General features: G+C 43.4%; 1 protein-coding gene across 1 annotated transcript in view; it reads right to left on the bottom strand.

Annotated features, from left to right (window-relative positions):
* Positions 1-15,822, bottom strand: part of TMEFF1 (transmembrane protein with EGF like and two follistatin like domains 1) — a 153,540-nt gene extending 137,718 nt beyond the window's left edge. Inside the window, exon 1 of the mRNA XM_054517577.1 lies at positions 15,505-15,822. Within this exon, the coding sequence (XP_054373552.1) occupies positions 15,505-15,739 (235 nt within the window). The 5' untranslated portion in view covers positions 15,740-15,822. The remainder of the gene's footprint in view (positions 1-15,504) is intronic.
* Positions 15,823-16,354: the final 532 nt, after the last annotated feature.

The following is a 16,354-nucleotide window of genomic DNA, read 5'->3' as shown; positions in this document are numbered from 1 at the left end:
TTCCTACCTCATCTTTTGCTGTTTCACTCTGTGTCTATAAAACCTTTCTTGCAGTTAAAATTCCTTTTGTGCAGATAGATTGTGTCATGTGTAATGGCAGGAATAAAAGTAAATATATTTAGTGAAGTGTAACATGAAGAACAAGGCAAATTAAACAAGAAAATGAATCATAAGCAGTGCTTCTATGCTGGCTATGCAAGGCTCCAAAAAAGCAAAAAAACTCTTCCTTTCTGACAGACTTCTTTATTCCACAAGATTTCTGCCCATTTTGCAGAAAGATAAATACTGAAATTCATTATTTCAAAGTAGCAATGAAAATCTGTGGCATAAGGCATATTTATGTCTGTAATGAGGTCTGTCCAAGCTAGGGAGACATTCAAATTTCACTAAGGGGTATAAGTTCATGGGGAAATACCAAGAGCCCACTCAAAAGTTAATCCATATGTAAAATGCATGTATGCGCCTCTAGTCAAGCAGAGGTAAAAACTTTCTCCTAGAGGTTTTATCCCCCTATTTGGTTGACCTCTGGAGTTCATGCTACCCCACCAGCTGGCAGTGAAGCGCTGGAATTCCTGCTCCAGGACCTTCTCCAGGTGGAGCAAAGGTACAGTTTGCAGGCAGCTTGCTGGTACCAACGGGACAAGGACTCCTATCTCCTTGCAATCCCTTCCTGCTCTCCACTTCATGGTCTTGTCACATCTGGTACTTGTCACAGAATCACAAAATCACAGAATCACAAAATCACAGAATCATTTGGGTTGGAAAAGGCCTCCAAGGTCATCAAGTCCAGTCTTTGTCCAATCTCCAGCTTGTCAACTAGAGCTTGGTACTAAGGGCCATGTCCAGTTATTTCTTGAACAGCTCCTTGGATGGTGACACTAAGAAATAACACTAATTCAAAAAATATCCACTATTTGCTGCACTAGGGTTCTCTGCTTTTTAGCTGGTGCTAAAAAGCCAGTTGAGAGCAGGGTGCATTGAAGGCTGAAGGAGGTGAAACCCTTGGCAAGGTCAATTTCCAATACCCTCTCTCATAAAAGCATTCTTTGAAGGGGGATTTCTGTCACATTCAAAGATCAAGATGAACCTGCGCCCCAAAACTAAATTAAAATTTTCCCTTCCTGCTCTGCAAAGTTTTTCCAGTGTCATCAAATGATATTATTCAGTTGATGCTGCTAAGATACATAGAATAAATACTTGTTTCACTTTTATTATTTTCCCTTTCATACCAAGAAATAAGACAGTCTTACTGACCCTGAGAAAAAAAGGCTGTACAGAGCTTCTGTAGGATAAGTTGTAAAAGAATCTCAGAAACATACCCACGAAAACAAGGATATTTGACTTACTGGAGAAAATGAGTTTGACACTTCAAAATGTTGGCATTTTCTAACTTCTGAACAGTGGAGTTCTTTGATTTTAATGCAACTTTCTAACGCTAAAGCTGCAATAATATACAGGGCTGGGAACTGTATTTTTAGTTAATGGTGTATAACATTTTCCACCATAAGATCAAGTTTTAAGTTGCTCATGGTGTGCAGGCTCATTGTTTTCATAGAAAATTTCCAGCTGTGTAGTTTTTAAGAATGAAGCTGGGGCACTCAGAGTGTTTTGTTCAGTTGTTTGGGTTTTCTTTAAGTGACTAAATTGTAGCTATTGTATAATTGTGTTTGAGGAGGTTTGCATTCAGGAGCTGAGATATGAGGTGCAGTGAAGGAGGTATGAGTTGCCAGGCTCAGATCATTTTATTCTGCTATGCGAAAATACATCCAATCCACCTGAAGTGTTAAGCTGCTATAAGAGGTTTATCTGTTATGTGCCACCAGCAAAACTAGTCACAGGCTCCACCTTTCATGCACTCTTTTTTAATGATGTCCCAGGTGAGCTCTGGCTCCAGCATTTTCAAAATCAGTGCTGGCAAACTTGTATGTCTGTCCTACTTGCCACATTCATGTGGTCTCAGTGGTCTCCTTGCCCAAGAGCACAAAATAGTCCAAGTACAAAGCTGAGCATGGGTTGGGAGGGAAAGAGACCTGGCAGGAACAGCATTGTGGAAAGAAGACCACAGGAATGCAAGAGGAGAGGGATCACAGAGTGGAAGAGGCAAGGATGGATAAAAGACAGCCACTGGAAAACATGGGATCCCAGGCCTGAAGAGACAGCCCAGGGTTGCTAGGTCTTTTCTTTCTGATAAATATGTGGAAAAATTCCATGTTTGTTTTTCAGGTGGCTGGCTAAAAGAGAACTACTTCCAGTGGTACCCATTATGCCATTAATTCAAGTGAGAGGTCTCTGCCAGGATAAAATGGTCTTAGCTTTTTTCACAGCCACTTAAAAATCAGTCCATCCTTAAAAATGTCTGTATTTTCCTTAGTTGTTAGTGGGGAGGTTTGTTCTCTTTTCTTTTTTTTTCCTGAAGAAACTTGTGTTAAGCAAAGCCATATTAAAAGCGCAAATCAAGTGCTGAGAAACAAGATTCCTGAATTAATGTTATTTGAGCAAATGTAATTTTTATGTTCTTGTGCAATGCTAGACAAGTTTCTGAAATCAGATTTTCCAGACATGTTCACTAATTGGGCATTTCTCATCGTCTGGATGCTTTTTTTTTCCTTCAAAGCAATTCAAGCAGGGATGCAATAATTCACAGCAGTGGAAGCTGTTCATTGAATATATCAAGTTCTATTTAAAATATCCAAGTATCCGTATCCACTATTTCTCAAAAATCCAAGTTTTCATCCAGACTTAAAGTCTAACTAACACCAAAAAAAAAAAGGGTACAGCAGTTTTCAGATTAATCTGGCCCATGTGTAAGTTTTAAAAATGTTTTAAAATATATACAAAAAAGTTACTGATTATGTTGCTGAGGTGGGAAATTTCTAAATACAGAAATTTCAAGAGCAAAATTATTGTAAGAATGTTTACAATATCCACTCTTTAATATATTTCTAAACCAGGTTTTTAATTCCATTGGTAAAACAGAGTTAAGAAAATAGTGTATGGTGGGATTAATCAAAAAGAAACGGGACATAGGCCTGAGTGCAGAAACAGTGACCAAGGAGGCCATGGCAGATCTCCCCCAGCCATGGGGATGACACACTGTCAGCATGACAGTCAGCATAGATGGCAGCTCTTTTGTGGGAATGTTCTATTTACAGGAACAGAAAGAAATAGCTATCTGCAAGTTGCAGAACTTTACTACCTATAGGAAATGAAACACTGGCTTGCCTAAACATGAGTTATCCAACAAAAAAAAAAAAAAAAAAAAAAAAAAAAAAAAAAAAAAAAAAAAAAAAAATTAAAGGCTGTTGCAGTTATTTGTGATCTGAAAGAATTTAGTGCCGACACTGCATGTTCTAAAGCTACAGACATTAAAAAAAATAACAAGAATACACTTCAAAACTTACTTAGAGGGAAATGTACCACAGATCCTGCCAGTCCACATCAAAATTAATAATTTATAATAACATCTTAAGTGGTTACTGATTTCAAAGAACTAAGTACCTTTTCACTTTTAGAATACTAAATAGAAGTTAATTCCAACAAGAGGGTACTCTCCATGTAAGAGATTAAAATGTAAGAGTTAGATCTCACAGTTTCCAAATTAATATGAAAACCTCAGTTTCCTCTTGTACTTCACTCTCATTAAAAATCCTTTAGCAGATCTATAAACTAAAAAATCATTGTGGTGCATTCTTACAATACACAAGCTTTTGTAAAATAATATTAGATTCCTATTTTGTATACAGAAAAAGGAAATAAATTAACTCCTGGGTAACATCCCTGAAACATTAGCAGCATGAATGGTGCTGGAGCATAATTAGGTTTGCAGAAACTCTCTCCTCTGAACACCCATACACTATGCTATTTAGGTACAGTTTTGAAAACTGTAATTAAACAGTCAGAAAACCACTGGAAAAGAAACAAAATAACCAGCCACATAAAAGTCACAGGGAGAAAACAAACAAACAAGCCCCTGGTTGATCATTTAGATTTCTTAATGAGTTCTGGTAATTCCAGTAAGTTACAGAAGCCAGGAAGAACCTGAGCAGCCAGCTCCCTTCCTTTCAAACTTTAACAACTCTATTACACTTCAAAAAAACCCAAATCACTGCTCAGCCTACTGAAATAATTTTTCTCCTGTATGCATTCTTGTCAGATAAATCTATAGCTAATAATTCCTCTCTGCCCGCTCGTTTATCCATATTGAAACACCAGGAGAAACACAATTCCCAGAGCTCCTGCTGAGCCCCTTTGCCAGCCTGGAAAGGCTTTTCAGGGGCTGGGAGTTTATAGTTGGGCTACAGCATGGCATACATAGGACATGCTGTCCTGTTTCATCACCTCTGGCAATGATGGCTGGCACAGGGCTGGAAGAGCCACTGGGTTTGTGGAGAACTGGTGGAACTCCAGCTTGCTGGGAGCTGATGGCATCTCTGCAGCCCACCACAGCAGCAAGCTGGACAAAGCCTCTGGACCTGAGTGGAACTGTGACACTCAGCATTTCAGAGCCAGAAACAAGCCTTTCCTAAGGGACAGACAGAAGGCCACCTCTTTTTTCAACATATTCATCCATCTCTCCCCGTTCCCATCATGCCACTTCCAGAGCTCGAAGCAGGTGGAAATTATTCACGGCTGCCAGCTGGGGATTCCCTCGGCAAATGTAACGCTGGATTAGAGAGCTCATGGGTTGTCCTCCCGGGGCCAGGGAGCACAGCTAGCAGGCACTGCCAAAATACTCCCAGGGTCAGCTCACAGCTCTTGAGGGACACCTCCTAATTGCTGTAAATTAGCTGCCACTACCCAGTGGGCAGCAGAGAACCAGGGAACTTTGCCTTGTTGCTGTCATTCTGCCCTCGCCCAGGTGCTGCAAAAGGACATCTCGACTTTGCCAGGTGTTGGGACAGCTGCCCAAGTGAGCAAGGAGCAGAACCTCGTCCTGCCCCCAGGCATGGCCAGTCAGGCCAGGGGGATGGGCTGCAGAGGGGCACCAGATGCGTTATCATCCCTGCTCTGCACCCTCTCACTGCCGGGGCACTGGGAGACCTTGTGTGGCTGCTAATCTGAATTTAATCTGCGTTTTCTCTTTGAATGCAGGGCCACAGCCACACTCACTTCACAGCCTCAGTCAGCTGTCTGTAACAGCACACCCAAAATGGCAGGAAAAAAAATTCAGCCAGCACAAATCTTCATATAAATATAGCAGGAGGAAAAAAAACCAACAAAACATAACAAGCTTACAGGTAAACATGCACATGATTGAATTCTGCCTTTTGTCTCACACCCACACGTCTAAAATGGAATAAAAGGACAATTCAGTCCTGGGGTACACAAACACTGACTGAGGTACAGTTCATGAGTAAACCCAGACTGAACTGGATACAAACATGTCCATGTAGCTTGGAGAAATGTAAGCAGTTGAGCCCATGACTTTGGTACAGCTCTGGCTGCAAGCCGATGGAATATCATTGTTTCTACACCTCCAATCTGTACAGCTGTATCAGACTAAAATTTACAGGTTCTTACTCCTTACTCTGAACAAAGGGAAATGTGATTTTCACAAAGACCATGATCTGGGAGCTCCCGTTGATTTTAATCGGTGGTTAGCAATTCTGGAAAAAATCCTTAGGTAGTGGGCTTTGCTCTACTGCTTAGGAAGTCAGACCATCAGCTCCCTTCCCCTGTTTGTAGAAATCTTTTTAAATAAGTTATTCATGGAGAAATACTAAGAAATAGTAAGAAAATGAAAGACAATTTGGATATTAGATTTGCATGATCAACATGAGATTTTTGTTATGTGCTTTGTTAGCTCTTTATCAATCTACCAATCCTCACCCCCAAGGGAAAAAAAAAAAAAACCAAACCAAATAAGAAAAGACCAAAATTGGAGGACAAGATGGCACAAAGGTCTCTGATCTCATTGACTCTTTTCAGAAATAAAAGCATTTACTCACAGAGGACACATAACAGCAGATTCTGGTTGCTTTCCACAGTAGAAAAGAGACAGGTTACAAACCTATTTCTTTCAGTTACCTGCAGTCACCGAAATGCATTGATCCCTTAGGGTGGAGAGGGGAGCAAAAGATGGATTTTCCATGTCAAGTGGCCCCATACCAGCACAGCCAGACCTTGCTGCTGCCCTTCGTCCCTACAGAAGCAGCCTGTACCTCACGGCATTCCCCAAACAGCCTATCCTGCACCTAATCCTTACAGTTAAAAAAAAAAAAAAATTCAAAACCCAACAGAAATATCTTAAAAATGGAAAATGAGCACAGAAGCCACCTTTTCTTAGTCTTTTCTAGATAGAGACTCAATGCTTCACAAGGAAAATCAGAGAAAAGTCATGAAGAGCTTTTGGTGGTAAAACTATTCTGATTTCTTGTAGCCTGAGTAACTGAAAGAGGCTAGGGACATATTTTCAGGACTTTTAAAGAAAGATGTAATTATGTCATAAAGCTAGTATTGGTATCTTATAATCTTTCATTAAGTAATTCTGAATGCATAGTAGAGTGACTTTAAATAGAACAGAAATATCCATTACCATAATACAAAAAACTAGTAAGTAACTTCTGTGTCAGAAAAACCTATGTATTTGGGAAAGAACTGTGAAAGCAGTGAAAAGCTTCACTTTCCCAAATTAACTCTGATCTCCAGATTTTGATACTGAATTTTTGAGTCATTATGTTTGACTGATATAAGGGGCCTGGGATATAATACACCACTTTAGATTACGTTTATCAAGTGTCTAACAAAGCAGGATGTTCATCTCTTTGTCTTCTGGATGAAGACTCTTTTATTATAGTGTAGTATCTTTTGTTTTAATGCTGCTCTGCAGTGGATTGCCAGCTCATTAATTTTTCTGCTATAACACCCAAATCCCTTTGCTGATCAGTGTGCTGAATGATTGATTCCCTGCTCCCAGACTAATTTTTTACATTGGACTGCATTTACCATCTGGTAGATAAATCACCCAAAACACTCGAATTCGAGCTTGGTTCCAGTGATTCTCTTTGTTTGTTCAGTCAGAAGCATGAATATCACTTGCAAATGTGGAGATTGTGTTCTCTCACCTGGATAACTGTTCCATATTGCAGACATAGGTTTTAACAAAGAGCAGGGAAAAAAAAAGTATCTGTTCTTTGTGGTTTTTAGCCAAAATTTTTGTTTCATCCCTACCATAGCCACTTGCTTCTCACATGAAAAAGAGTCTTTCTTACAGCACAGAACCAGTTTTGCACATTACAAACACATTTAACTGTTTTCACAAAGACATCCTTTGTAGGTGTAAACACCTGCACAAGTGAAGAAAAGGACATCCTTTGCAGTTAAAACAGAGTAGAAATACAATTAAATAAATTGCCTTCCCAACCCCATGTTTTATATGAGAAAACAATTCTATAACCTCAACAGGAGCCTGCCTGTTTTATTTTCACTTTTATAACCTTGAAATGATACTTCCATATAATTATACTTCCAATCGAGACAGCAAGAAAGAATTCTGCCTCACAGAATTGTCTCTGCAAAATCCTGGGAGAGGTGAAGGATGAAGAAAAAGCTCTGTGAGAGAGAGGTGGTGCTTCAGGAAAAGAACCATTCATCTGCCCACTGCACGTGGCAATGTCGCTCGGGGAGGGGACAGGGCACCCCTTTCTTTCATCTAAGGATCTTTTGCTGCTCTTTGCTGCTCAGGAGAACCCATTTGGCACAACACACTGACCTCTGTCTCTCCCAGAGGGATCAGGCAGAGGCAGCACACAATCAGAGTCAATACTAATTAGCAAAATGTAAACATTTCATTAGGTCAATGCTTCCCTGAATTTTTAAAGCAACAAACTGCTATCCAACCACAATTTTTTATCAAATTTTTGATGGAAATACCTGTTGAAAGCTCTGTTTTAGCTGTCTATACCAACCAGCTAAAGATTTTATAACTTGTTCTTGTGTTTTATGGACATCCTTAAGGATTAAAGCTTGAATTTTCAAAAGCACTCATTCATTTTGAATGCCTAGACTATTCTGAACACTTTTGGCACATGCACGAACACCTTTAGCTATCCTGTCTCTCAAGCTTTTGTGTTGCTCTGGCTAAGAATCTTGTTCAGTTCAAAATTTCAGAGAAAACAGAGCCACTTCTGCAAATGATGTTTATCCAAACACTCATTCTTTGTAGTCACATGTGAAGTGTCTGTGAATAGGAAAGAAAGCAAGTAAATCTCTTGTGAGGTACAACAAACTCCTCCATACACTTCAGGCTTAAGCAACAGGACACTTTGTCACCCACTGCTGAAATATGTGTGTTTACAGGAGGTTTTCTATAGCCACAGAGCAGCAGATGTGACAGCACGTTTTCATGGGGGGCTGTGTTCTCCCTTCTTCCCTCACCACCTGCAGGGCTCTCACTGGTTAATAGCTGAGACTGCTTAAAACACTTCCTAAAGCAGCATTTTTTGGTCAGGTGAACCCTGACACGTGTCAGACTCCTGAAGCTGGGTAGGAACAGTGAGGGGTGAATCTGGGATAAAGCAGTTGGAGCCCCTAAAGGCGGGCATTTTGTGTTCCCTGGAACACACTGTGGTGATCAGGGCCAGATTAACCAGAGTTTGCACAGTTCCAACTCTCTGGCTTGCCTGACTGCCCCCATTCACCCCATCTGCTTCCACATGGATCCCATGAGATTCATGGTAGGCACAGGAGATGCCCCAGGGCCTTTCCTACAGGAACACGGCTGTTGCCTGCCAGCAAGCCAGGCAACTGGAATGAGGCTGCCTACAGCTTTGCAGCCAGGCAGAGCCAGATTTCAGGAGGTTTTGGCCTCCAGACAAGACCTGAGAAGAACCATTTCGTGTCCTGAACACCCTTTTGTCTGTTTGTGGACATTGTACCTGTTCTTTTCCTTGGCTGCTCTCTCTGTCAATGCATCTTACAAAAGTACAGAGAGTTTTGCTCCTATTTAAGAGACATAGGAGCACACTGAGGTCTCAGCCTGATGGGAAAAGGTGGAGAAAACCCAGCACCTACCAAGACAAGTCAGATGACTTCAGAAAAATTACTGACAGTTTTGTCTTGTTCAAGATTTTCTTCCCTTTAATTTTTACATGTTTTCCTGCTGGTCCTAATTAACACTCTTTTTGAACCATGCATGAGGATCCTGCCAGCTTGAACACAGTTATATAATGTGGGTGTTTCAAGACTGTAACTGCAACTAAATTTATTTTTATAATACGAAATCAAAAGAGAGGTATTACAGGGGTTTAATTTTATTTCAAACCAGATCCTTTAAACGCTGTTTCTGTAACACATAATCTTTTATCAGAAAAGTCCTGCTTTTTCAGTCCTTACAAATTGTCTACTGTAATGAGAATTTAAATTATCCTAAAATAAATCCCGATTTGCTAGTCAAACACTGCCTCCTCATAAACCACACTATGACCAGTTTTAGAGCAACTTAAAAGAAATTGAACACTGATATCAGTGTAACATTAAATTGCTCTCTTAAATGGAGAAATTCACATCAATAGATATGCAAATGCATGCAGAGCCCGATCTGTCTACCAGCTCCCAGCCAGCCAGGTCTGGGCATGTAACCAGGTCAGCGAGAACTGAAGTCTTTCAGGTACTCTTGTAGCAAAGGCTTTCACTGGCATCTTGCTCCACAGAACACAGAAGTCCCCTGGAAAGAGTCTTGAAGAGAAAAAAAAGACCTGGAATTTTTTCTCCTTTAAAATAAACAAACAAATAGTAAAACATATGATCCATAAATCCTAGATACCTAATGGCAACTAATGGCACCACTAGATACTGTCCTAATAATACAAGATTAAATAATTCTGCTTTCACATCCCCCTGAAGCCATCTGTGAACTAAATTAGAACCAAAGATACATTGTAGCTGTTCATCAAGACAAATAAACAGATTTCAGGTTCTCCAGGAAACTTTAATATCATCAGATCACAGTTTTGACTGCTGAGCTTACTCCTAATCAGATTTTTTCTGTAACTACTTCTCCTTTTATAAGAGAAAAATATCATACAAAGAAGACCAAGAAATAGTTTCATAAAATTTATTCTCAACCGATTTAGTGAAAAAAGCTCTTCCTTACACGCTTAGGAGTTCCACAAAATAAGCTCCACTCCTCCACTCCCCACACTCTCTCTTTTTCTTCCTCTATTTCTCTATATTTCTAAATTATTAGAATTTCAAGATGATCTAGGAATAAACTACAGCAATTAGAGGGGACTATTTCATATCCAGCATAGTATTTAATTATCATTTTCTTATGGAAAGCTATTTTTGGGATAGAACAATTTTTCAAAGAGTACTTCTACTTGGTCTTCAGCTCTGCTGAGCACCACAGTCAGTTTAGAAAAAGACAAGCTTCCACCTCACAATACCAACATGTCCCCTATCTCCACTCTTGTTCCACAGCACCTGTGAGCGCCCAGTGAGGGGGAATATGCAGGAGTCTCAAGTTAGAAGAATAGATCCTTTTTCCACATTCCTGATGCTCAGTATTCTTCCTTCCACAATTGCTACAGCTACTGTTACCCTGGGAACTATTGCCACTGTCTGCTTTGGGGACAGTCCCCAGAGTCTGACCACAGGCTGGAGAAGGCACAAGTGCTTTCAGCTGATGGATCAATGGTGGAATGGAATGATCTCTTTCCAGGAAGAGGGTACTGACTCCTGTCAATATCAGTCGGATTCTCTGCATTTGTATCTCTCTATCCAAAGTTCTTGGCCATAGCTTCTTTTTTTTTCTAGTCCAAGTATCAACTCTCCCCTTTATCCAGTCTACTGTCAACTCCAGAAGAAAACTGACAAGATAGAAGTATAAAATATTTATCCCTACATCAACAGGAAGAAAAGGACCAGACTTCTTGTTTTCCCCTTAATAGGAATTATCTGAGAGATCTTGGTACAGGAAGAATGCTTCCTTAGCAGTATTTTCCACAACAAACACAGCTTCTTTTTTCCTCTTTTCAAAAAACCAATAAAGAAATTGGATTCAATCCAATCCCCTCAGTCAAGCCTCAATTGCTCCATCACACTACCAGTTCCCACTAGTGACAATGATGGAGTGACACCTGTTACAAGATGATTTTCTGCTATTCGGACACTTTCAATTCTACTTTAATTACCTTTTGGCTCTTTAATCAGCATAAGAATCTGTATTGCAAGGACATTTCATGTCCAGGCAATTACACTAAAGGGAAACAAATATATGCATGATACTGTCCGAGTTTTAATTTCTCTTTTTAATAATTGCTTTTACTTTTTGCATGTAATTGATTTATATTCATGCCTTATGATAGTTTCTCAAAGTGACATGTAACCTGACTGAGTTTAGATCATTTACTTCAGAAGTTCAATTGGCATAAACACATATCACATTTTATTTGGCTTGACTGTTATAATTCATTTACAGGAACATAGCTCACAGTATCTTAGATAAAATAACCAATTATTCTCATCTACCATTTCAGATCAAGTGGAATTATGCAAACACAAAACAACATGTAATTCTTAAAATACTATAATTTACCTGAACCTGTATCTCTCTTACATCCCTTGCTATTAAATGTTATCACCAACATGGCTGCATATCTTTAGCACAAATTGGTTTTGCTCTGTGTAACTTAGAATGATATAGCAAAAAAAAAACCCTCATCCACTTAATTTGAGCAAAAAGCACAAAGGATATGTCTGTTCTAGCTGATAAGCACAGATGAAAGCCAGTCTTGAGGCCACATCTCATTCTGGTTCACAGAGTCCCCACTGAGCCCAGGCAGAAACCACGGCTGAGCTCCAGAGACCAGCAGTGCCTGAGGTTTATATCCTCCAAAATCCACAGTCACATCTGCCACGTGGACTGGGCCAAAGGAGCTACATGCTTGTGTTCACTCTCCCTTCTTACAGCAGGGACAGCCTGGATCCAAGCTTCAGACAACACAATAGTTTAGAGCGAGAAATAGTGCACACAAAACTCATTTTGGCCAACTCACTAATTATCTTGAGGCTTCACCTCAAGTGTAGACATACCAGATAGGAGTAGATTTAGATCTCATCTTCTCATAAGAAAAACAGCTACAACAGCACCATAATAGGTGTCCATCAATAGTAAGACTGGGGGATTCCTGCTACAGGATCTGAAGGATAGACATGAAGGCATCCAAGAAAGTAATGGAAACAAATGCACCGTATTCACATTTAAACAGGATCTCATCTTGCTCATTCAATCCTCAATAAGCTGTCTTGAAACAACTTTATTTTTACTCATTTCACTCAGAGAGATCTTACGAAAAGCAGGGGCAGCACACAGTCTATGAGACTCATAGGTGGTGCATGGAATCATCCCTAGCAAGTCTATTTTATCACACGAGGGAGCAGCACAGTGAAAGGCTCACAACACAAGCATATCCCTGTTAATTAAAATCCCAGGTGCAGACACACATACCAGTGCACTGAGCAGTGTCTCTCATTGAGTTTGTGTACCTTCCACCCACATCTGCAGCGTTTGGTCAGCTATGATCCAGCTACAACCCCTGTGGCTCCACAGGTGACCGGAGCACATCTCACACCAGAGATTCAACACTAAAACTGGCAATGCCCATGCATAGTTTGTGTCTCCAGAGAGCACCATGGTATTAGGAGCTCAGGAAGGAACTACACCTTGTGCTTACCTTCACACACAGGATGCCCAATAACTCTCTGTAGTTCACAGCACCCTCACTAAGGACACAGCTACCCCAAAGCCCGAGGCCAGCATCACACCACCAGCACTTGGACAGTCAGGGAGTATCAGGAATTTTAGGGAAGAAGACTACAGGTAGCACTGGGAATAATATAACATCTCCAAACACCAGCCTAGGACTGTCTTCTCCAGAAAGAAATACCTATTTTGTTTTTACCCCATTCTGGGTAAAACAGGGTTATTTTATTTCATTAGCTTAGCAAAGTATGGATTGACAGATGAGCAAACACACACAAGTCCGCATTGTCAATTAACTCCAGATACATCTTAATTCTCTGTTTCCTGCTCTAATCATTTTATCAAATGTTCTTCCTTTGGCCAGGGATGATGCAATTATATCATAATTTAACAAAAGGCCAAGCTGCAATTCATGTGCCAAAGGAGCAGAATCAAGGCTGAAAAAGCCATCTTAATGTTCATGTTGTCTGCCTGTGTCCTCCACCTTGTAATGTTCTTTTCTTACAGCAAACTCTTTCTTAAGCAGCATATTCTGTAGCAATAAAGGAGAGGGCTTCAGCATTTCTGAAAAGAAATAACAAATAAATAAAGGTAGCTATATAATCTAACAATGATAAAATATTACCAGCCCAGGAACCATCTCAAGAAGTGCAAAAAACCTGTTAGGGCAGCAGGTCAAACTGATGCACATATTAAACTTGCAAAACAGCAGAAGAAAGGAGAAGCATTTTGCTTCTTTGAATATGGAAAGCAATTTAGAGAGTCCAGTCATTTGGAGAAGTAGTAGTAGTGTTCTCAAGTTGAACTTTCAGTATAAACAGCAATGTACATCGTAGCACTCCACTGAGAAGGGTGCTAATGCCAACATCTGGTCCCACGTGTAAATACAGGAAACTCAGCTTTTTCAGGGAGTAGCTCCTTCAGTAAAAGTTAATGAAGCTGTGCAAAGGTAAGTGAGGGGAAAATCTGACCCAGATAAGGTGTGTTGATGTTAGTTCTTTCAAAATAAAGTTGAGTACTGAAACCCTGCCATTTTGCATGAAACGGTTAACACACAGCAGAATCTGACTACTGCATTTAAAACAAAATTTTCCTTCCATATTTTTGGAGTTACCCTGAAAAGAGTGCCTGCCACAAGTATGTATATAGCATATACATTTGCTTGTGCCTATTTTTAGTAGAACCATGCTGAATGCCTTCAATATAGCACACGGTTTTCTAATTACAGGCTGGAAAGCCCTCTTTCTGTGGCTGTTTCTAAATAATGATATCCCTGTGTTCCATATCATCTTAGAAACTTCCTCATACATTTCAGCAGCCTTCCATATTTAATCTCACTGATTTATGCTCATGCCATGGTCTAATGACCCATATGTCTCTGATGGGTAAGCCGCTAACGCCAGTGACACATTAACCTATTAACCTCTCTTTAAAAATAACCATCATATTCCTACAAACAGAATGAAAAGTCAGGCGGCAGCAGCAAAACAGTAGCATTGTGGTACTGTCACACAGTAACACAGTGTATATCTAATCTGGGTAAAATGAAGAGGAGCATTTCAAGAATGTGTAGCAGATTTATTGTATTGCAAGACCATTTTGCCACAGTTTGCTGGTCTGCGAATTTGATAGCCTGCTTTAGCAGCATTATCCGTATTGTAAAATGTAATTGGCAGGAAGATCACTCTTCCGTTCACTCATTTCTTGAAATCTCTGGTATAGTTTGGGGACCTTACCCTGGAAGGCACCGAGAGTTCCTTCCAACGTGTAAATTGCCTTCCAATCCCGCTGAAGACAATGGGAGCGGGGGGCTCCACGCACAGGGCGAGAAACCTTCATCACCTTGGAGAAGGCACTTTGTACAGCTCTCGCTGGCGATTCGTGCAGTGCAATAAACCTATCATTTTAAAAGGCAGGAGGAGGCATCCACAGCCATTTTTCAGAGAAAAAAAAAATAAATTTCCTTCTCTAAATAGTAGTTTAGAAGACAAACAAATCTTTCTTAAAACCTGTAAACTTTATATTGTATGTATTTACTTTGTTCTACTTCAAAACCATCATATCCCTCAAGATCTAAGAAAACGTGCTGCTGTCATGACAAACCACATTGCAACCTTACAATACCATCACATAATTATGTATATTATGTATGCCATGCAACCAAAGCAAGAAAAAACCCAAGAAAGCTTATTCTGAGCACATCGCGGGGTATTTTGCTGCCTACACCTCATCATGACTGAATCTCTACGACAGCCGGCAGACGGACGGGCGGAGAGGCTACCCCGTGGCTGGGCTGCTCACAGCAAGAGTGAGACCCAAGAAACAGCCCGTGTGAGCCATCAGGGCTGCCCTCCCGGCTGCCACCCGGCTCGCACCCCCTGCTAGCGGCAGGACGGGCCCGAGGCAGCGGCAGGGCAGGGCGGCAGAGGAGGGGGCGGGATGCGGGCAGCCCCGGGGCGGCCGGCGCGCACCTGCCGGCACCGCGGCGAGGGCAGCAGCGGGGAGCAACAAAAGCCGAGAGGCGGCGGCAAAGCCCTTCCCTTCGGCGGGGAGACCTCGGAGCGGGGGCACCCCGCGCCCCGCAGAGGGGCATCTCCCGGCCGGCCGGGGAACCGGCTCGCCGCACCCGGGGCCGGGGCGGGCGCCGCTCCTTTGTTTTCCGCCGCCCGCAGCGGCACCGCGGGCCGGGCCGGGCCGGGCCGGGCCGGGCGGAGCAGGGGGCCGCGCTCAGCCCTCCCTCCACGTGCACGCGTGGGCTGCCCGCAGGGGTGGGCGCGGGGCGGGAGCCGGCGGGGCATTACCTGAGCAGTTGATGCCTTTCCCCTTGCCGCCGCCCTGGCACTCGGAGCCGGGCAAGGGATGAGAGGCGCGGCCGGCGGGCAGCGCGGAGAGGGCGAGCACCAGGAGGGCCGAGGTGTAGCAGAGCGCCAGCGGGGGTCCCGCCCGCAGCAGCGGCCGGGCGGCGGCCGGGCTCTCTCCCAGCATGGCGAGGGGCGGCCGAGGAGCAGCGGGATGGCGGCAGCAGGCCCGCAGCATCAACCGGAGCCCGCGGCGCCGCCCGGGCGGGACCCTCCTTTCTCCGCCGCGCCGGAGCGCACCTTCAGCATCCCCGCCGCAGCGGCCGCACGGACCCGCTGCTGCCGCCGCCGCCGCCGCCGCCGGGGCGCGGGCAGGGCTGTCCCCGCCGCGGCCGCGCTCCGTCCGCGCCCGTCCGCCCAGCGGAGCCGCCTCGCCCCGGCCGCGCTCCTTTGTGCGCGGCGCCCGGCAGCGCCGCCGCTCCGCCTGCAACAAAGGGAGCGGAGCCGAGAGGCTGCTGCCGCCGCCGCCGCCGCCGCGGAGGGGGAGGAGGAGGAGGGAGAGAGAGAGCGAGAGATGGGGGAGGAAGCACACGTGATAGCAGCCCCCTCCCCCGGGACCGGAGGGGAGGTGAGGGGCTTCTCCTCGCTCGGCGGGCAGGGCGAGCGGCGGCGGCAGCGCCCGCCCTCACGGCGGGGCCGCCCCCGAGGGAGCGGTGCGGGTCCCGGGCGGGCCGGGCTGGGAGCGGGCACAGGCGACAGGCGTGCGGGGACAGCACCGGTGGGTGAACGGGGCAGAGAGGGTCCCCAGGGGCGTCGAGGAAGGAGGACCGCTGGCACAGCGCTTGTCACTCTC

This window comes from Molothrus ater, chromosome 1, assembly GCF_012460135.2.
Source record: "Molothrus ater isolate BHLD 08-10-18 breed brown headed cowbird chromosome 1, BPBGC_Mater_1.1, whole genome shotgun sequence".
Classification (NCBI taxonomy): Eukaryota; Metazoa; Chordata; class Aves; order Passeriformes; family Icteridae; genus Molothrus; species Molothrus ater.
This window is presented reverse-complemented; position numbering and strand designations above follow the sequence as displayed.